The sequence below is a fragment of the Apostichopus japonicus genome, chromosome 8 (assembly GCF_037975245.1).
Source record: "Apostichopus japonicus isolate 1M-3 chromosome 8, ASM3797524v1, whole genome shotgun sequence".
Classification (NCBI taxonomy): Eukaryota; Metazoa; Echinodermata; class Holothuroidea; order Aspidochirotida; family Stichopodidae; genus Apostichopus; species Apostichopus japonicus.
In genome coordinates, this window is record NC_092568.1 from 1,560,209 (window position 1) to 1,583,812 (window position 23,604).

The 23,604-nt window shown below is 37.6% G+C and overlaps 2 protein-coding genes across 11 annotated transcripts in view; both read left to right on the forward strand.

Annotated features, from left to right (window-relative positions):
• The first annotated feature begins 433 nt into the window (after nt 1–433).
• On the forward strand, nt 434–8,453 carry LOC139970643 (NF-kappa-B inhibitor epsilon-like). Its single transcript, XM_071976506.1, has 4 exons — nt 434–1,247; nt 1,689–1,791; nt 2,198–2,453; nt 4,486–8,453. The coding sequence occupies exons 1-4, from the start codon at nt 691–693 to the stop codon at nt 4,890–4,892; spliced, it is 1,323 nt and encodes a 440-aa protein (XP_071832607.1). The 5' UTR covers nt 434–690; the 3' UTR covers nt 4,893–8,453.
• Nucleotides 8,454–18,772: 10,319 nt separating this feature from the next.
• Nucleotides 18,773–23,604, forward strand: part of LOC139972076 (MAP/microtubule affinity-regulating kinase 3-like) — a 92,198-nt gene continuing 87,366 nt past the window's right edge. For 4 of the 10 annotated variants that reach the window (XM_071978980.1, XM_071978983.1, XM_071978987.1 and 1 more), the window contains exon 1: nt 18,776–19,138. The gene's annotated coding sequence lies outside the window, so the exon portion shown is untranslated. Of the gene's footprint in view, nt 19,139–23,604 lie in introns of all 10 variants that reach the window. The other 6 variants (XM_071978982.1, XM_071978985.1, XM_071978978.1 and 3 more) reach the window with 5 other exon arrangements.

The following is a 23,604-nucleotide window of genomic DNA, read 5'->3' on the forward strand; positions in this document are numbered from 1 at the left end:
TATATTTATTACACCACAAATAACGTTATCAAAATAAAAGACGAAACGTTTTAATAACGTTTAAAAACGTTTTTGTGTTTGCTGGGTCGCGAAGAAGCTGACCGAAGTCAGTCTCTTAGATTCATATTTTAACGTCCATGATTAATTTAGTCCCACTGCGGGGCACTGGCACTGCTCAAATCAACCCTTTCAATTCTCATTCCAAACACTCCACCTCCCACCTCGTTACCCCTCCCTTTCCCAAAACACCATATCCCATTTTCCATCCTTTATATCATTCAGTATTATGCACCAACCAACTTACTACAACTTACAAGCGCCTTCAATGCACTGTCGTTTGTTTGGGGATTCCCCGTAATAACCTTCCGTGATTGGTTATGACGACCACGTGATCATGAACCATCCAATGAAATTTTCCATCATCGGGGATTCCCAACAATTATTCCTAGAGCGTTGCCACGTTAGGACAGTTGCTGCGAAATAACAATAGTCTTCACTTTTTGTCAGTTTTCTGGTACGAGAGGACGGAATTTTTACTAAAGGTTGTTATTTCATTCGTCAAGCACTGATCTTCAATATTTTTGTTGGATATTAGTGTTAAATTTAAGAGTTGTTTCTTATCTTAAGGTAGCTTAGGACACAGTCAAACGCCTAACGAACAGCAAGGCTTCAACGCTGCTGAAATTGGGAATGGCTGGATCTAGAGATGAGGACCATGATCGTTTAATGTTTGAATCAACGGATATTGAAGATGATTCTGTACCTTTTAGAAAGCCAACACGCTTTCTCAAAGATAAGTCTGATGGAATATATTGTAAAGAACAATCTGATGCAGAACCTAGTTACAATACTGCGCTTCTATGCGATAGCATAGCAAGTACTGATTCTGGGATATCTAGTATACGGAGCAAATCAACGATACCATCAATTACTAGTACTACAAATTCCGGTATTTCTTCAAGTACCTCCTCGTTTTCACAGTCTAGCGATGGATGTACTTTATCATCACAATTCAATGAGCTTAAACTTTCTAATACGCCTACCAGTACCTGTGATACTATCCCAAGTTCAACATTAGAATCTGAATCTGTTACGAAAGGTTTAGAACTAGAAAGGATTGTTAATGAAGAACCAACATCAGACATATTCAGTTCAACGGTACAGAACCAGGGATATACAAAGGACACATATTCTGGAGGCCTAAAATTGACGGACAAAGCATATAAACCTAATCAAGATGGAGACATGTGAGTTTTTTTTAGTTCTCATAAATTTGTAGGGTTAGAGGCCTACACCAACTTTGCAAATTGTCATTAACCGAATGAGTTATACCTTTGGGACACATGAAAACGTGGAGCCGTCATTATAAGTACAGGGTTGTAACCCACAACGTTAGTGATGATGTGATAACAGTAACATGTGCCTGGCAGTGTATAAATGATCTTTAAATATGTTAACCCTCAATGCTTCTAAATTAGAATCTTTGCCTGGAAAGCTCATAAAATCTGGTCAGTCTTGAAAGGAGCCAATATCCATATTTTCTAATATTGGATCAGGTATATGCCTAGTTCAAGTACCTTAGGGCTATTTATCCTCTTTTGCTACTTTCAGTGCACTGTCTTTTCTATCAAGTGAATCCATTTTATAACTCTTCCATATTTTGTTTTATTTAAATCTGTTTCACACAGGTCCCTTCATTTGGCCATAATATTCATGAATTCGGAAGTTGCGTTAATCCTGATTTCTTTGCTTCCTGTCAAATACATTAACCACTATAACAACCTGTTACAGGTAAGTGTACGTTATAAATATCAAATATTCATCCGCATGTTGTCTGCAAATATTTAAAAAAATGAAATTAACTTATTGGTAGATGTTTGCCATTTACACTTCCAGAAATAATTACTTTTCTCAAGAAACATTTCATGAATTCATGCAGGGTGTTTGTGTTAGACGTCGAATATATTAAATTTCATCTGTAGAAAATATTTCCCGTGGTGAGGTTATTATCCATACATTATTTTCAGCAATGAAAAACAGCAAAGCTAGGCAGATGATATTGATTTGAATATGTGGTACATACAAGCTCTAAACCTGATAGAAATATGATTGACTGTTTAACATGTAGCCCTACCACTTTCCTGGTGAAAGTCATTTTCAGATAAATTTGACATTTTTGATGCTCATCTTTTCTCAGACACCATTGCATCTGTCAGTGTTGACAAGACAACCCAGAGTGACAAGAGCTTTACTAATGGCAGGTGCCTCCTTGGAAGCTCCTGATCGTAATGGAAATACTGCTCTTCACTTGGCATGCTTAAATAATTTTATGGATTGTGCAGGAGCTTTGACCCATAGAGTATCAGTTGCTGAATACAGAGAGTTTCTTGGAGATAAAAAACCTTTGCTATTACCACAGACACCTCAATCGTTAGAAGTTAAAAATTATGAAGGTAAGTTAATCTTGTTGCACTCCCTTGATAAGTTAGCGTTTGGTTTATATCTTGGGTTGTGCATTATAAGGTGACCCACTGATTCTTAATAATTTAGTAAAGCTTTTCTCTGTACTGTATGTATACAGCTTTTGTTCACAAAAAGTCCATTTTCATCCTCTTTACAATTGGATAAGGCACTCTTTTCCAAAAAATCCCATTATTGCTATCAGTTGCTGAAGAAGCACTTTGAACAAATGTACATTTGTTTCACAAGCTTATTTTTGTGTGTGGAAATATCCCCTCTCTAAAAGTTGTAATCTGTGTTGCAAAAGAAGGAACTTGTTTACTAATTAAAAGTTTCGGTTGTTGCCAGTATCTAATTAAAGCTAGAAGGAATTTCCAACATAGTATGATCTATGGCTTTGTGTTTCCTTCTGCCCTGCAGTTTATTAACAGACATTTTGGAAATTCCAAAATTGCGCAATAGTCTGGAATTTTCCCTGCCACTTATAATAGTGCCTATATTGCATGGATGTGTTGTACAGTCTGTGTGCTATCAAGCAATATACATCACGTTCCAAAGTTTGATTTGTCTTCTGGTCTTGGTTGATGGGGAATCCCCCAGTATTGCTAAATATGTTTATAAAAGAGGAAATGCGCAGTTTGAAGTTTTGAATGAATGGTTCATGGAATTCGAACAGGATGCACGTACTGTGTTGTGTGACTCGAGTTGGGATTTTAATGCTGCGGGTGATGATTGTTTGTATGTGACACTTGCTTGTAAACACAGTAACTCAATAAGTTCAAGGCGTATTAACATCATATTTCTTATGTGGATCTGTCTTGTGAAGTACATGACCCATATTCTTTTCTATGAAGTTCAAGGTCTTTTGAGGTCAACAGAGGTCAAAGTCTGAAAAACACATATAACTCAAAAAGTACATCTTTGTTGAACCATTTACTTGGATCCAGCTTGGGGGGGGGGGGTTCAAGAACCCTAGTGATATTGGTAGAGGTCAACTTCGGTCTGGTTAAGTTTTGTGAAGGGGCAACATTTTGAACAATATATACATGATTTAAACACACTGAATGCAAAGAGTCACAGTTTGCCTACTTGTGGGGACGAGCAGTGGTGGCAGGGGTTATTTTTCAAAGTAAGCTCAGCTATTGATGTACAATTGATATAAATTTTGCCAATTGCCATATCTAAGAACTGTTTTGGTGCTTTCATGTATTGTCACAAATTGTAACCAGATTTCATGTTTTTAATTTCTTCCCTAAGTCAACCCATTTGTGGTCATGATATATGTATGTGTTTGGGGGTGGGGTAAGAGGGGGGGCACACCTCTTGCAAGTAACACGATTAAACTAGCAGTTTGATTATTCGGATCCTCCTCAGTGACTAAACCTTATTGACATTGGTGAGAAGAATGGTCCTTTAGAAGTTATCAGAGTTCATAGTCTGAAAACCTCATCAGAGTTTATAGTCTGAAAACCTCATCAGAGTTCATAGTCTGAAAACCTCATCAGAGTTCATAGTCTGAAAACCTCATCAGAGTTCATAGTCTGAAAACCTCATCAGAGTTCAAAGTCTGGAAACCTTGTAAACAACATCATTTAAAGAGTGCAACTTGGTTGAACTTCTTGCAAACATAAATATCGTCTGTTTTGGAGGTTTAAGTTCATCTGAGGTCAACATAGAAAGCCAAAATCTGAAAACCACATAAGACATGGTGACTTCAGAAATGATAGGTTCACAATCTGCACTTCTCACATCCATCTCGACGAGTAGAAGAAAGCTATTGAAATTGGCAGTCATGGATCATTTGGGTTAACATATATAGGTCAAAGTCTAAAAAACTCATAGCCAAGAAATGTTACAAAAGCTAAGCTTGTATGCAGTTTATACATGGTATGTACTCTAGGTCCACCTTAGTAGACTCAAGGACCCTATTGGTCATGAAGTCGCGGTCTAAGCCTAAAATACTTTAAACGAGATGAATCAATGAAGATTGTTTATTTATCAGTGTTTTCTCTTCTCTCTTGACAGGATACACGTGCACTCATATCGCTACATTCAACGAGAATTTTCAACTGCTGGCGTATCTGGTGCATCTTGGTGCTAACATCAGTGCGGCAGACGACAAGAGTGGCAGAAGACCGATACATTATGCGGTCGAACTGGGAAACTTAGAGCTCACAACATTCATTGTGTCGAGATTATCAGCAAATGTCAATGCGACCACCTTTGACCTCAACACACCATTGCACGTGGCAGCAGGTAGAGACTTACACCGTTTAGTATATTTCCTGTTGGAGTCTGGTGCCAGCCGTAACGCAATCAATTGCGAGGGTCTGACACCGTACCAGGTGGCTAAATCCGATATTATGAAGTCAGCTCTGAGAACTGTAGAGTATAACGACTTCACCATATGCGGAGGAGGAGCAGGGGTATGACCGACCAACTAGACAGTGAAATGGCTGAGTTGGTACCAACTGTCACGGAACATCTCTGTGTCAGACGAGGAAAGAAAACTACCACCCCCCGCCAAGGGTCAGAATTCCAAAATTTGCGGAGATCTTAAAATTGGCCGTGCAAGGTGAAGGAGACCAGTCATCAGTAGGGCTCGTCGGTCGGAACGTATTTAGGGATCGTTGTGTTGAGTCTGGGAAAGATGAACAAAAACCATAGCCATTTCATGAATTCAAGCTTACGTATTAAATTTGTCTACGGTGAGAATCGAAACCTCGTCTTGGCTATAAAGTGATTCTTCATAATAAACCTCCGATAGGAAAATAAATTATTGCTTAAATATATATCTTCATTGTGTGTGATAAAGATGATGATGTCATTTTAAGTGGAGCACTAAAAGAGTTCTTTAATATCAAGATGGCAAATACTCAACATTAGCATCATCAGAACAGTTTCACCATCTGAGTTGTGTTCGTTGCTCGGACCATTGAAATCGTCCTATTGAGACGGTATCTCGTCGCTTGTGTTCATGAAATGGCTTGTTTCTAAGCAATGTAAAAAAAAAGAGCAAAATCACACTGCAAAGTCAAAGGGAAATAATGCAAATAACTAGTAGATAATCCCCCAAATCTTACTAATGTAAGTAGCTGTCATTCTTTTTCTTATATCTCTCCCAAGTTTTGTCTGTACAATTTGTCTCCTTGTATGGAATTTGCCGAAGAAAAGCAAACTGCACCGAAAAAAGCTTGCATGTTTAAGAAGGAAAAACCAGTATATTCTATCTGAGAAAAATTGACAAGGTCCTTGGATTATTGTACATAGTGAAACAATAGATGGTAGAAACCGTTGTCCATCAAGTATCCTAGTTTTTTGAATATTTTTTTGTTTCAATTTCTTTTCTTCGTTTCTCCCTTGACGATTGGAAGCAAGGGTTACTAACTTCAAAGTGTTGCACCAAATTTTAACAAAAGAAAAAAGAATAAAAAAAGGGTTGGAAAACAAAAGTTAGACAAAAAAATTAGCATATTTATCCTATTTTGTGGTGTGACTTTGGTCTTTTTCTGTGTATTGTATTATTGTCATCGTTTTCGTGTATTGTAGCCAAGTCCAATGTACTGTTTTGTCTTGAACTCTGAATTCGGAACACAATGACCCTAGAGACTGGATTCTGCTGCGATGGAGCCATATTTTGATACTTAAACATTGTAAATTCACAGAAGCACACAGTACATTCTAGTAACCAGATCATCCTACCCCTTGCGGCATAAATATTTACTCAGAGATGGTCGAGCACTCAGTGACATATGATAGCAGGTAATCTATGAAGTAAACCATTTTGTGGGATGCGTACAGCAGCTTGTGTAGCATATGGTGCGTGGTAACTTGAATTTGTGACAAAGATCTATTGATTTCCTACCAAATCAATTCACTTTGGATGAGGAAGTTTGAGATTGTAACGTTAGTGAAGTTTTCTCATTTGGTGAACATTGACGTGGTTATCACAGACAATGTGCTGTTACACAACTATACCCCCCTTCTACTCTATTGTCTTTGCATTTTACATAAAGAACTACAAATAACTGTATACTTGCTTGCATGCCGCTAAATAAAGAGAGGAAAAAATGCATAAAATTGAAATACTGTTTGTACATGAATTGAATATTATACATGGAAACATGTCATGTCATTGAATGCTAGTTTAAGAAGACATGAAATGTTAGCAGGGATCTATTAATGATGGTTGTAGGGATCATCATCATATTGATGATGCACCTTGAGGAGGTTGGATCTGTCAAGCAGAGGGCCATTGAGGAACAGTCCTGTGGAATTTGGGATTAAAAGGAATAGGCCTTTCTCCATACAGTTTTCATGTCAATGATAGTCAACCTATAAAATGCAAAAAAACACTTCACCAAAGCATAATGATATACATATCTAATTTACAGGTTGAGGGGAACTGATATTTGTAACTTATCCCCACCCCCCCTCCCAAATTTTGTTCAAGCAGTATGAACATGGTACTGGGGTGAGTTTCCCAAGACGTATTCACTTTGTCCAGACAGCCCAAATTATTTTCTGGGGCCTCTATCGTTGGGTCGTATCGAAAATAAAATAGAAAGAACAACCCTTTGCCAGCCATTACAGTGTAACTAGAACATGCACCGTAAATGTAGTGTTACTAAATAGATAGTAATGAGACTTGTTACAGAGTGCAGTAGAAGCGCTGTAAACTAGATGAAGGGATTTATCGGTGCTAACTGCCAGTAAGTAATCAAAATGATCTAGAGGCTCGGTCATCTCTACTTCAAGTTATCTTACTGCTAATCTGTGAATAAGTCAACTTTTAGCATGACGAGTTGAGTTAAAAATAATACCAGTTTTCAATCAATGTAAGGACTTTGGAATTGCAAGATTTTAATATGATTGTTTGAACTTTTTTTTTCTTTCTTCTTTGTTCCCCTACCACCTATATAATATGACAAGTAGTTATCTGTACTGTGATCTATGGGGTATGTGGTTCCACCTAGGTTTTATGAGGACGCAGAGTAAATGCATGAAGTTAAAACCATGTTTGTAATGTTATAAAAAAATGAAATGAATAAGGGGGTTGGTGAGGGGGGGGGGGGGCGATGTTGAGATTGTTTTCAAAGGTAATTTTCTCTTAACCTGTAATTCATATGAGAATTTGTGTTATTTTTTAACTTTTCTGATGATTTGTGATAAATGTGAAATGGCCTCTGGACAATGTTGTCTAGGGAGTATTCAGAGCAGAGTAAAGTGAATGAAAATAGTTTCATGTGCAGAGGGACATGCTAAGAGATGGGTGAGGTGAAGATGTAGTTTCATTGTAAATGTCACGTCAGAGTTACAAAGGGCAACACAGATGGTGCAAAGGTCATCCCTCCTTCCCTCCAGCAAAGTCAGGGAGGGCTTCCTCCAACCGTTTCATGTCGTAAATCAATGGCTGACAGTAAAACATTTAGTATGCATGTTGTTACATATACTAACAAATACAACACCATTAAGTACTACACACTGAGCTTCTTTTATGATAACCATTGAAGTCAAAATTGTATGTTTTTCCAACGTTTCCTGACATTTTGTGGGTGTGTGTGCGTGCGAACAGGATTGCTTATCACAGCTTTTTTTTATTTGCACAGAAAGATTTTTTAGTTTGACTTAAGTAATTAATAGGTTTTCTAAACAAGAAAATTTAACTTTAATTTATATAAGATTAATTAGTCAACTGAATAAATCATTTCACAACCCATACCTATTGTGTATTTTTCATTTCACCTGTGAAGGACATCTTCAGAATATGTTGTTATATAACAAAACAAGCCATAAATACTAATTAGATATACTTAAATGAATATTATAATAAGTAAACCACTATATGATTAATTTTAATTATAACCATTGGGGGGGGGGGGTCCATGCCCTCAGAGAAGGTGTAAACATGTAAACTTTATTTATTTCAATGTGAAACGGAATTTTGTTGAAGGAATATTATACCTACAGATAATAGAGACAGTCAAACCTCATTTGTCCAGTTTTCATGCCTTGTTTCTTTGCTGATATAACAAGTTGAGTGGTATGTTGGCAATGTTTATAAGCCCTGTTCTTTGCAGACATCAAATGGCATTTAATCTTCACCAAAAGTTAATGTTGGATTCTCTTTTAGCATCAATAACCTCCTTAGATTGCTTGCTTACTATATTGACAAGTTGACTGGGTTTTCAGTCAAATCTTTCACCGGAACGGACATTTGACACTTTGGAAGGGTTCTTCACATTGATCAAAAGATGCTAGGTAATAAAATGATGGTGATTGGCCATGTTCATACTCCCAGCATCTGGTTTTACAGCCACCTTTATAATATTTCAAATCACTAAGACTTATTACTTCATTATCCCTCATTGAATGACTGGAAATTGCCTGGCACATGTACCAGTACCTCCAGGAAAGTAGCTTTCGAAAACTTTTAGTTGTGAGCATGCAGGAAGAGGGGTGTATCACGGGAAGCCCTAGGGTGTGAGTTGTCAGGGCCTGTGTCAATTATGGGGCCCTTAGAAATGTGAGATAAAGGATAATGTATTCTCATTTTCATTATATATGTCAGAAGAAAATGAAGAATGACGACGGGTGTCTGGGGACATGATTGTTCCCTGGGCCCAATTGCTGGCCCTAGATGACCCTGGCTTGTTCGGATAACACTGTTAGCAAGTATATGGGGTATTACTTATTTTCACACCTTTCATGACATTCACCCATTTTACAACCAAATAATGTCTGTCGGCAGTCACCGTCCAAACGTTTCGAAGTTTGTCCTTTACTTGCCTCGGGGTAAGTTTGCCCTTTTCTGAGAACAACTGGACCAAGTTTAGAATACAGAAGGTCCATGCTAAAACGATGAAAAAAATAATACTACTTCCTCTAAACGAGGGACGATATAAAAGAGGGCGCTATGTGTGAATTATGTGGCAGAAACCGGAATGTATATACACTTGTTGAACTTGAAGAAGGGAAACTTTAACACTCCTTAAACATAAATAATTACTCTATACCGACACAGTGATCCAACCGGTGGGCTTTGAAACAAACGGCGCATTTGACTCCTCGAACGCAACCAGCACCATTCACCAGAACTGTTTAGCTAGTGGCCTGACACATGTTCGTCCCATTCGAATATATTATATTACGTAGAGTTATGCTGGGACGGATCCAGGAGTTTATAAAGGAGTGGTTTTGTGGGTCTGTCATGAGTTCCATGTAGGGGGATGGGGTCTGGGTATTCAGAAAGTTTTAGACCTGTTACATTCTGGGGCATGTACTGATAATAAATTAAGGTATAATATTTAGAACAAAGCGCACGCCCGTGCATGGGCGTCAATCTTGGAGGGGGGGGGGGACAAAAAGTCAAGTCGGTCTCTAGATCGATCAACACCCCTATTGAAAAATGGTGAATGTACGCCCCCTGGTTATATGACATCAAAGTTTTGTCACAATACTACATTTCATGCCAAAATTAGGACGTGTTTCCTACCCTTCTAAATTGCCCCGTGATGTGTATACTTTCATAAAGGTACGTTTTTACACTTCCAAAACTGTCTTCCACCCCACGAACACAGATAAAAAGTGCTTGATTCCATGTCACTGTTGTGAATATCAAGGAAATCATTATTCCAAAACCACCATGACCACCATAGAAACTTTTAATATTGTGCAAGCAGTTTGTCTATAATCAATTGCATATGCATCTGTTACTAAATGCTGTCTGTCTCCGTAAATACAACACGCACGTAGTCACGCACCCCCCCCCCCCCCCAAAACACACACACACGCACACACATATATATATATATATATATATATATAGGCCCCTATATATATATATAGGCCCCTATATATATATATATATATATATATATATATATATATATATTTATATATATATATATATATATATATATATATATATATATATATATATATATATATAAATATATATATATATATATATAATTTTATTTTTCAAAGTTTGTAGTAAATAAAAAAAGGAAGGTTGTATACACCAGAAAAATTTAATATAAATGCAGGGAACAAAGATGGAAAAGATGGCATCATTCGGCAACTAAGCCCCCTGAGATATGCAAAAACTTAGCTAAATGGGACAACTCCTTCCCCTAACACCTACCCTTAGATCCTCCTGCGTTGATGTGCCCCCCCCCCCCCAATCGGTTACTATGGCTGCGAGCCTGATATTCAAGAGTATCTAAATGAGGCGGAATATTTCGGAGCATTTGTGCAGAGCGCTGTTGAGTTGAGGTGAGGGAGACATTTGAGCGCCATTGCCTGTTGGGGACAGCTTTATCTGTTTTACACTCTATATTATCCTCCCACATATATGACAATACACGCATATCATTCTTCGAAGCACTCCTATTGAGGGTATGAACAAATGCTAACGTGCGTGCTATCTGATAGCAACAGATTATTCATACCGTTTAAATACTGTAATAACACGTGCTTTGAAGCGCGACGATGAAAGGAAACAAAAAATGAACTAAACTCGCCGCGATATGAGAAGGATACCGCTAAATTTTGGCGCCAGAGCTTAGATGCGGCGCTGTGCAATCATATGCGTAGGCCTAACTATTTTTTTCCTTCTTGCCCTGGCAAGAGACCCCACAGTGTGTATTATTATATTATTCCTGCAACTTGTGACAAGCAATAACACAATCTTCGTGGGACTAATCTTTTCTTCTTCATTTTAATCGTATATGAATGTTAATTAGCGATTTATTAATGCATCAACAGAAAGATAAAATTAAATAGTTATGTATTGTTTTTTCTTCGAAATGAAACTTCGTTTAGCTAATCAAGCTATTGCGACTGTAAGTGTAATGGGGTTTTAATATAATAGTATCGAAATTTGACCACACAAAATAGTTATTATAGAGTAAATTTAGAGTATTTGAAGAACTCCCAACTTCATGTAATATTATCACTTTATTTTAAGTCAAGGACATATGACGTCACTTATCATTCATCACCCCACCCCCACACGCATACACACACTATCCTATTTTGTTTAACATTCGTCAAAGTCCACAACTGTCATCAATGCTAAATGCCAAATCACTGATCTTGGTCGCAGAAACAGACTATATGTTACAGGGGCGTATCCAGGATTTTCTAATCCGGGGGGCGCAAATTACTATCTAAGCGGAGCGCCACCATCGGTTGGCGCGCAGCGTACAAGAAAATTTCTGGTTTTGATACCCCCCAGATCACCGGAAATGGCACTTCTCGGGCTTGAAACTGACCAACCAGATGTACACTTTTGCCTGAGAACCAAGTATTTCCAAATAGTTTTTTTCATCTCTAATCTTTTTGAAGATTGTCACCAGTCACACACCATGTTCGACCTCATCACATCTCCTGTGGATCATTGCTTTTGTAGGTGATTCTACGTAGCGGCCCACAATACCCGTCAGCCCCTCTTTTCAAGGTTTTAAGCCCATTATTTGTTCAGAATTTGACATTCACATTTCTCGTGAATAAATTCACTTCAAAACATACCCATAATGTTGCACAAAATTTCATCTATGGACAACCAATTTAGAAAACCTCCTTCAGCCCTTAACAGACCGGTCAAAATTGCACAAGTAGAGGGAAGTATGATGAAGAATGTTGGTCAGGGAATTTTCTAAAATTCAGACACAGTTAATTTATTTGTGGACAAATATCAAAACCTCTTATAACGGCTACTATAAAACTTCGTTGAAGGAAATAAAAATATACCAGATGTTTCCGAAACCGAACACTACATCCGTCGACAGTTTTGAGCATGGGCGCAGATCAGTCTTGGATAATGATTGGGACGCGTGTCTGTTCTCTGACACTATCTAAGCGGAGCGCGACCATGGGTTCGCGCGTAGCGTACGATTTTTTTGGCAAAAATAACCTCCCAGATCGCCGGAAGTAATACTTCCCGGACCTAATGATGCTCCGAAGCCTCCTTAAGTTTTACATTTCATGGCTTAGAAATTTAGTTTGGGGAAATACATGGGCGTCTGCAGAAAAAAAAAATCAGGGGACAAATAATCCAAGTAGACGTTTGTTTACGATGGGTCTGGGGTCCTCTCCCAGAAAACAATTATAGACTGCCGCGAATGCGATTTCCGTCCAACTGTGGATAAAATATAATAAAATGGGAACTGCTGCATGTCATTTGCACAATGCTGGATCAAACTACGCCAAATTTCAATACAGGGGAACTTGAAATGCAGCTATCGGTCATGACAAATTGGTGGGACACGGTATATCATGTCCCCACTACTGAAAAAGTTGGTGGGGACGCGTCCCGCTGTCCCCACCAGGATCTGCGCCCATGGATCGGAGGGTGTTCATCCTGGTACGCCATTTTCATGCTCACTGATATGATGTGATATCTCCTGTTTGCTTTACAAATTCGAATAATTGAAATGTTACTGAAATAAATAACTTTGATCTGTTTATTGTGCAATGCCCCACATTCTTTTCATTTCGAAAGACGCAAAGTTCCAAGTTCAGTACACACTGAAGGCTTCGATTCTCTACCTGTCTTCAGTTTAGGGAAGATCTTGGGATTTTTATCCCTAGATATCGCTGGATATTGCTAGATATCCATACAGTACAGTGTCCTTGGGATTTCTTGGGATTTTTCGGGGCCTGATCTTGGGAAATTGCAAAATCGGGAGCGGTCACACTCCATTTAGGTCAGTGCACGACCTCTAGACGTAACTAAAACACAACCCGATCACTAGTCTTGTTATCGATGAAGTGGTGTGTTGCCGGATTTTGTCAAGGTCTTGGTGCTACTGGCGAAGGTTATTAATTAAGTTTAGATGGGAACAATCTCAAGAAGTGATGGGTACATCCGCCACCCCCCCCCCCCCCGCCCATGATACGCCCTTGGATCCACTACATGATATTCACAGGTTTCTTGCCGTTTTTTCTACTCCCTCTTCTCCTTTTTCTCTCTTTCTTCTTTTTCTTTTCCCTTCCTTCCTCCCCTTCTTTCCCCTCTTTTTTCCCTTTTTTCCCTTTTTTCTTCTCTCTTTTTTCCTCTCCTCTTTTTCTTACCCGGGGGGCGCGCCCCCCCAACGCCCCCTGGATACGCGCCTGTGTTATACCTATGCAACAACCAACATGTCCGACCACTATTGTATGTATTACAAGGCATTATTTCAATGAGGAAACCAAACGGAACTCCTTTCACTGGATTCACCCCACATTTTTAATCTCTCCTTACTGTTACTGTAAGGGACATTTTAAATTCCCTTGAAGAACAGAATAACGTGAAGCATTAAGGATATATTTCGAAGGAACTTATTCCATTTGGAGAGCCAACCAGTCAATATATGACTCTACATTGTACGTAGTCATTGGTCAGGTGAAGCACGCACGTTTTGGAAAAGGTCAATGGATTATTGTTATTATTATTTTTTTTAAATTAATTAACAGAGAAATTCTCATGTCTTCATTTTCAGTTTATTTCCTGTTATATCCTCATAGAGGTGTTAAAGACCGGTAACATAAATTTACACAATATTAAAAAAATAAAAAAAAACATGGTTTTGTTATATGAATTTTAATATCAAATTAAACCAATCTAAGCTTAAGCTCTATGTGCTTTAAAAATAAAGGAAACTTCATAACGTAATAAAAGAAAATAGCAATGAAATTAAGTAGATAAGACAATGAAAAAAAAAACATAATCATAAACTATAAACAATAAGAACAAATAAGAGATACTGTAAAATCGAGATTAACAAGAGCAACATAAAAGTGTAGAAATTAAAGCAAACAGAAAAACACACAAAGTCAGCAGAGATCATTCAAAAAACTGCTTTAAAATATAGGTCTTTAAGTCACGTGCAAATGAACAGAGAGAATTGTTAAATCTGATTTGAAAGGGAGAGATGATTCTATTATTTAGGGGCATAAAGCATCAAAGGACCGATCTCCTATTTTAATGGATTTTTTTCTTCAATTCCTGTAAAAGCTGGTTAGATCACCGTAACGCACGAGTCGGTTGACAGACTTTTATTACTTCAATTAAATAGTTAGAAGCGGCGCTTTTCCGACAATTGAAGCAAATTACTAAAATCTTAAAACGCACACGATATTCAACAGGCAACCAATGAAGGTTGTATATGATAGATTTAACATGTGTTCTCTTATGAACTTGTCATTAGCCTAGCCGCAGAAATTTGAATCAATTGAAGACAGTGAATAGACGATTCGTTCTCATCAAATTAAAGAGAATTTGCATCATCAATTCTAGATTCAGATCAAGAAAATGACGAATTTAAGCAATCGAGCGCAGAAGATACATTGCATTATGGTTATTAGACATCACAAACTATTCTATCGCAATTTCAAAATCAAACATTGCACCTAGATTCTTTACCATAGAAGAATACGAAAGAGAAGGGGAAAGGTCAAGGGCGTAGGAACCGGGGGGCTGGGGGCGCCAGCCCCCCAGTGAAAAATATGGAGGGGCGGAAGTATCATTCCGCCCCCCGCTTCGAAAGTCAGAAAACCCCTTTTTCATTTCCAAATAAGAAAAAAATCTCATTTAGAGCACCAAATTGCATCTAAGGCCAGGTGAAAATGCAAAATTATTTACAAAATGGAGTGGGTGTTGAAGTATGCTATATTGCACCAAATTGCATCTGAGGCCACCTGGAAATGCAAAAAAATTCCAAAGGGGACACCCCCTCCCCTTAGACCCCTCCCCCATGCCGGCCACCAGTCTGCAGCCCCCCCCCCCACTCAAAAGTTCCTTCCTACGCCACTGGGAAAGGTAATAAAAGGTAGGCTTAAAACAGGAAACTTCATTTTTCGGATGTAACAAGTTGTGCTACTTGGTGCGGATAAAGCACACTATTACAAAATAAGTATACCGCCATCTATTTAATCAACTTTTGTCATCGCAAATTGTTGCCCCACTGCATGTGTAGTATGTAGGAATCGTTTCCCGTCAACAGATTAGTAAAATATCTAAAGGATTCCTCAAGTTAGAGAATATAAGCTTCAATCTATTCAATTAAATATATCATCAAGACGCCGCACTGACACACGTTTTGTTATATAAGTCATTAATTAATATTTGGGAATTGAGTTGTTTCCAATGCAAGAAGTTGGGTTTCAAGGTAAAATGCCGGCATATCGGTCGATGAAACCTTAAATATTGTAGGTTTTCATGCTAAAACAAAATGACATTCATGAATCCTTCAGGAAGAAAAAGAAGATCCTAAATCACGTTCTTCAAAAAAAAAAAAAAAAAAAAAGATATCCTACTTGCATTTCTTATATATACTAACAAGGACAGTACAGTAATTTAGTCTTCTCTTAGCGATGCATATTAATTCACCTGCGTCACTATGTACTCTTTATTATATAGCTCTTACGTCATGTATTCTTCATGTATCATTTGAGGTTGACACGTTTTCTACTAAATGTGAACTTGAAGCAAACAGTGCGGTGTCATAGACTCACACTGACAATTTTTTTAATGTTCTTTCGTTCAAATGTGCGGAAACTGTATCACCATGACGGTACTACGTCACTTGAAGTATCACAAGTGCAGTCTACTGCACAGAGAACCCCACAAATGGGACTGTATCCATATGTGTTGCTCGGGAAGTCTCGACAATTAGCTATTAGCTTTTAATAGACTTTATAATTTCTAAAACAATAACTATATTATATCATCATCAATTTGGTGTCTTATACCTCGTCGGTCGACGGCACATGCATTCATACATTTTACAAATCAGATAATTGCAGGCTTTGAAAGGATGTTTGTTTCAGATACATTTCATGACCTGTCTAAGGCATTTGATACCCTGGATCATAGCTTTCTAATTCACAAATAATCTCATTACGGTGTGCGTGGTATTCCCTTGAAATTAGAACACAAGTTAGTTGTATGAACGTACTCTATTAGTTTTATTACAGTGATGCACTAAGTTACGTAACATCTGCTACGTCGATAATATAACCCTATTATTTTCTCATCATGATCAACATTCTGTTGCTAGTATACAGTTGAAGCAGAACTAAAATAAGATTTATCTGTGGTTCTTTGCTAATAAAGCTAGCCCTAAATATAAAAATAAAAATAAAAAACTAATTCCGTTTCTTTCTATCCAGTAAATAAACCCATGGATCCATCCATTGAAAAAATTGCTGTTAGCCTGTTTGTAACACAAACATTCCTCTCCCAAGCAATGCTTCGTTTCCTAGGAGTCGTAATTGATTATCATTTGACTTGGAAAGATCATATAAATTAGTTTAGTGCTTAAGTTGTGTTGGTATTTTATATTACTTTCGTAATACTCTCCTAAATCCTGCTCTGATTACAATTCATAACTCTATTATCCTACCTCATTTGAAATATTGTATCATCGTCTCGGGTAATGCTTTACGCTACTAACATTCAAGCATTGTTTATCCTCAGCAAGAAAAAAAAAGGGTTATTCGTATGAAGGCAGATATTCTCATAGCACACCGATTTTTTCACAACCTAAAATGCTAACACTAGGCTATATGATATGTACAGCATGCAAATTGGTTGTTTTGTGCAAAACTGGCTTTTATCAGTTGTCACAGGCTGTCCTTTTAACGGTCACTTCTTAATCCGTATCGTTATCCAATCAGTTCATCTAAAAAAATGTCAATACACTTTTATCGTCTCAACCTTTCTCAGCACAATATTACAAATACCGGACCAAATTTTGATATAGCATTCAGAATAATTTTAAACTCCCATGTTTTTATATAAGGTACACAGTCAACTTTTTGTCTTTGCGTTTATCTGTTCTTCTTGTTTTATTTTGTATTGTTTTGATAATTCTACTTTACGTACTTATCCTCATCGCTCCCATATAGGGAGGATGAGTTATTGTATAGTTCCTTGCCAATTGGGCTATATACGGCTATGTCAGTTGCCTAGTTGCCATGGTAATGTTTAATATTCCTGAGTAGCTACTGTCGGGGATCGCCCATGGTAGGGTAAACCAGGGTAAACGGAAGTCCATGACTGAGGGAGGGGTTAAAACGGGTTCGTGTGTGTGTCATTGCGTCAGTTTGTGTACGTGTGTGTGTGTCTAATTTTGTGTCAAGAACTCCTCCTAAACGACTGGACCGATGGTCTTCAAACTTGATGGGAAGGTATCCCAGGGTGAAAACTTGTGTCTCGCAGACTACCGGAACCAAATATCAATATCAATATTTAGTGCAAATCGAGTTTTTTATAAATCTGAAAGGGGAAACATTCAATTGAAATTGAACATTTTTAGGTATCATGACAACGTCAAATACCAGCAAAAAATGTGGTTGACATGGGAACCGAGGTCAACGGTCACGTGGTTAAAGTCAAATGTATATTGTATACTGGTACCCAGTCCTTAGTTACGTGCCTAGTGAAAATGAGAAGTATAAACGTTGCCTATACTAAACCTAGATCTAGCTTAGCCACACTAGCATATATGAACCTAACTGTTATGTTAGGCCTGGGCGAATGATTAATTCAATAAGGCTTCAAAGTACAATATTGTGCCTGGTCTGGTCCAGTTATGTGTGAAATCTTGGCTTAATTGACAGGCTTTGGCATTTCTAAAAATGTCCGGGTCTAACTTGTAAACGCGTACGTGAGTACGCGCGATAATATACTGCGTTGTGCCTAGGCGCGTATAATGTTAGGTGTATTCCCTGCGTCTAAGAGCGCAAGAGGACAAAGTCGGCCTAGTCTATGTACCTACCTTCACAGAACATTACATAATTTCATGCCAAATGAGTGATAATCATCCTAGTTTTAAAAGTTAGTAGAAACTGGACCAAAAAACAAAAGCGAGGAAAATTTCACAATTATAACTTTATCACTGTTAAAAGTATGATTGTGGGGTCAGGACTCCCAGCCTGAAATCAGATTTTCCTGGCGATGAGATATTCAACATCGTGGGTTGCCCTCTTGTTCCTTTCTGTACTGGGGCTGGGCCTACGTTTACAAGCTTTGTAATCATGTGGGGTCCTTCGCAGCTCGTTAACTTTGTTATTTGTATTTGATTATATTTCAGTTACAACAAAATGAGTTTAAATAAATGTTGCTAATCTAAAAATCGAAACCGAAATAACCACTTACATCTTTGAGTAAATGGAGTGGAACCATACGGTCACGGTCCAGAATTTAAGGTTCAATGTAAAAGAGTCCACTGAACTGGTTCGGTCAGCTACATACAGTATTGTAAAGGAAGAACAGTCTGCAAACACGCAAGTAATGTCAGACAACATAAGACAAAGCTCTTCCAACTTTATTTCAAATCAAACCTATTTGTGTCATCTTACATGCCGACAGCAAAATATTGTTGTTGTCCCACAAATTTATGTTTATTGTTTAACATTGGTACAGGAACAAGCACAGAAGCAGCGCAAGCCAATCAGCTCAGACAAACGAACATCCGAAGAGGTCACGATCACTTCCGATTGAGAGAAATGAAACGTTTGACATCTGATGTAGTTACCATAATTCAACGGAGTGTTCAGGGAGTTGGCCATAATCTTACATTGTTACTTTTAGGATGGTTTGATGAAGCAACATCCCGAGGAGGAAATTAATAAGGCATTATCATTTCTCCGCTGGATGTGGGCCAAATTTCACCCCATATTCCTGTTGGTAAGGCTAAATTTTCATCAAGAATAATGAAGGGAGTCAGTACTCTCGGCATAGGCCAACTACTCAATAGTACACTTGTGCCTGTATAAGGGCATAGCATAGTACCCGGTACGTAGTGTTTGAACGTTAGGATATGTCTAAAAATCATCCTTACATTGAACATGTTACTAATACTATACTGTACCATGTAACGTGTGTCTTATACTTAGGTTAACCACAGTATATTTTGTACGTAAGGTACTATCTCCTCAGTATTTTGATACACAACGATAGTAACACAGGTTAAGCTAGTATTGTTGCATTTAAGTCGTTATCCAGGTTTGGATCAAATATGTTCAACATTTAGGCTTAAGAAATTTTGTGTAATATATTTACTGGCATTTGGCTCTAACTTGGATAACGCCTAGCACGCAGCACTGCAGGTAACATATTAACAATAACATAGGCTCAGACACAGAGGCCAAATTCAGTTTCACAGTTAGACCTAGGCTAGACTAACTGTCATGTATTGGCTAATATTGTGACTTCTCAAGCTAACCACTTTGGAATATAGAAGGTTACTTGGAACTCTTATTCAGTTTTGAAGATTGTCCATGGTTTGGTAACCTATCAAGTATCATGTAATTCTGTCATGTAATTTTTCCAGCTTTCAATGGATGTCTTAGGGCTAGTAAAGATTTGCTTAGGTTATTGTCTCAAGTTGGAGATGATTAATAATTACAGTTTTCATTAACATGTAAGTATTCCAATTAAAGCCTTGCCTCTTTTAAGCTCATTTACAAAAATGTCCATTTGTTACTTACTGTAGAGTCATGCAATAGAAAATAGTCCATTTGGTACAACTTAGTGTGGCAACAACCACTCAAGCTAAATGTAGGCCTGAAAACTGGCAGACATTATAATTAATTATGAGGTTGCCATGGATTATGCCCAATATTTTCGTTATCTCCGCTGCTGTGCATATAATAGTGTGAAAGTGTACTTAAGACAATTTTTCCTAGAGTATTTTAACACATGTAAGTCTTGATTATTAATCTAGGAAACTAACTAGTACTTGTTAAACTTAAAGCAAGTCCATCAGTTTGTCTTTACATTAATGAATTTTAATCTAGACGTCTACAGTAATTGTGTCTATAATTTGCTTAATGTGATGAATGGGCATGAGTAATGTCATTTATGAGCTATCATTGTACTGTGTGAATGAAGTTGTAGTGCGTATAATAGCAGGTTAAGTGTGTGTTATTGTGTATATTATGCAGCAAAGGGATGTGTTGTAAATCAGCTAATGTATATGCAGTGCTTGACAACTTTGTTTCAAAAGTAGGTGTCTATCTGGCTTTTTATCCTGAGATTATGGTATCCCTATAACATTTTTAGAAAGCCTGTAAATATTTGTAAACATTGTTGCATCATCGGTGACATGACATGACTGTGCACACGTCATATTATTAAGACCTCTTGGTCACATTTACATCATGAAATATTTCTATCATTTCATGTGATCATAGTGGATAGAAGCCATTGCATTATTTTGCAGTAGGATTTTTGATGTTAGACACGGGCAATCATATTCCCCACCAAATTAATATACCTGAAAGTGTGTGCTTGCAGTTTATTTGGAAAATTACTAACTAATCCCACCCCTTCTTGTTTCATTACTCAGTTTGACTAACTACGTTCAACACTTAGCATAATACTAAGGCTACAAACTTGTCTTATTAAAAGGTAATCAAACAGATTCACAAGCTTCTTCACAGAAATGTCAAAACATGACATCTTGTGATGAATAAGATGCCATAGTCAAACTTGATTTTCAAAGTGCAATCATTCATTGATGGTGTTAATTAATCTAAGCTTCATCTAAAATGTTCTTTGCAGTTCTTCAAAAGGTACACCATGTTTTTAAGTGATTCACTAGGGGTTTTCCACATGTTGTCACTTTCATTATCATTGGAGCCTCAGAAGACAATGTGCATGTCAGTGATAGGCTACAAAGTATTGAACAATGTTTTTCAACGACACAAGCTAATTCTTATATGTTGTGGGTGACGGCAGTGTTTTGAAGGAAGAATATACGATTTTTACAAATTATGATTGTGTAAAAAGTTTCTTAGATTCTTCCCAAGAATTATTGCAAGCACAAGACAGGTGTCAGCAGGATATATTCAATTTGAGTTGTGCTGTCCACTTGTACAATACAGCGTTTGACTAGTGAAATTTACTTTACCGCGCTGCGAAGGAAGTTGGCAAATTTGAATTTTGGTAGCCCGACGGGCTATCTGGCCATCAAGTTAGGTAGCCCGAAGACTGTATTAAGGAGCCCCGAGCACCTGGTACATTGGATATTTCAAGCCCTCACATGGGACTCTTCTCTGCGGGAGATTGTATGTAAACCCCAAGACCTTCACTGATGTACCTTGACATACTTTGTATGCTGTATAGTATTTATCTTTCGGCTTACTATATAGTGAAGATCATATTGTGTAGAAAGTTATTTCCAGCCTTGAGTCTGCGGCCATCTTACTCTACCAAAGGTACCTCAGCTTAAAGCTTGCTATTTTCCTTGGAGTCAATTATGTCTTGCTCATTTCTCTGTTTGGAATACAGTTTTAAGGCCAATTTAACTATGCTATGATGCAAGTAAATGGTGTGCACTTAACTAGATTGAAGTTGATAGTTTCTGAAAAGCGAATATTGTATGTTTGTCAATGGTGATGCATTCTCACAGAAGAAAAAGGTACGGCATAAGTTGAGTAGCATGAAGGGTGACCAAATTTAGCATTGAAATGGTTGAAAAAGCAAATAGAGAATGGTGAGCAAACACTAATCAACATTTAGAAAGCCCACAGAAACTATCACCAATCGATTGTAGAACTTTTCTGTAGTACTTAACCATCTTTTGTGATAAATTTTGAGTTATTTTATCCCTTTTTTTTAATTCATGTGAACAGTTTTTGCAATATTGAGGATTTGCCCAAGTACTGTAGGTAATAACATTGCAGAACCAGCAGACCTTTGAGTCAAATTGCAGTCGGGGAGAATTTTTTCTATATTCATTTGTCATGAATCTATGGACTTTGATAGATTTGCTTATATACATAGTCAACTCAGTACGATTCAAACAAAGAATGCTGTGTTTTTGTCAAATTCTGAAAAAGCAGGTCCGGTAGACTGGTATCAGCTACAGTACGTATACTTTGTATGCACATGGTTTAGTAGTGCAATTGAGCATATCAAAAATTTGATGTGATTGGTTGCTTTAAATACCTATCTTGAACTTTCCCCTACAGTAGAGTTAGTTTCTAGTGCAATGGACTATGTATGTGAGTTTTTTTGCCATCCATAATTAGCTCAGTTAGCTGAGATAGTTGTTACCATCAACAGATAGAACAACTCGAGTTCGTCTCTCTGTTTGTACAAGAAAATTAGGTTAGGCACATCTGCTATGAAGGTGTGATACTTATCATCTTACAATTTGTCAACCAGGACGAACTACTTCTGAAGGTGTAGGCTACAGTATCTGTTGATGTCTTTGTGGTTGATGTGGCAAACATACTGTATTTTGTTACTACAGTCAGAGATTGTGGTGTGTGAATGAAGATGCCTGGAATTATCCCTTGTGTTCATGAAAGACCAGAGCACGTTGCTCTTCTGAAACTTTGTATTTAGCCCTATTTAAATGTATTATTAATTCAATATGTGTCACGTTATGATACTTCAAACTGATTAACAACACTTGGAAGATTTTTCCCTTCCCACAATGTAAGAACAATGAATTGATTCCACTATCTATGCAGCATTGTTACAAATGTAGGATTCTGAATCCAGGACGCAAAATCTTCAAATTGCTTGCGTGGGGAGGGGGGGGGGGGTACAAACTGTTTTTTTGAGAACAAACCTCAAGTACACACTCACAATTAGGCCTACAGCGTATGCAAAACATAAAATACATTTTGAATGAACATCTTTATTACTTCTTTTCAAAAGACCACAACTTCTTCTGAGAAGTACCAACCTTTCTTCCAATTCTAGGATGATTGAAAACAAATAAATCATAGCAACTGCAAGGTACAGGGTTAACAACATTTCCATTACAGAGATTTCATGCTAAAAGTACTCAATGATGCTTGTCCAAATTTCCCATGGTTTGATTGGCTAATAGTCCTTTATCCATTGTCTTGCATCTGTAGTGCTCTTGTAAGGTTACTTTCCCCTGTGTAGAGGTAGCGAAGTTTGTGGTATAGGCTATCATGTGTGCACTCAAATATAATGTTAGACCTTCTTGTCACAGACAGTACAGTACAGTACAGTACTGTTTCGTGAACCAGCGCTCATGGTACGAAGATGTGCTTGAATTGTTTTAGAGACTATCATCACGTCATATTCGAATCATTGTTTTGATCAGAAAATGTTATGAGTTGAGTCAATCTATGAATTTTGTGGGAAGCTAACATCTCTGATACTGA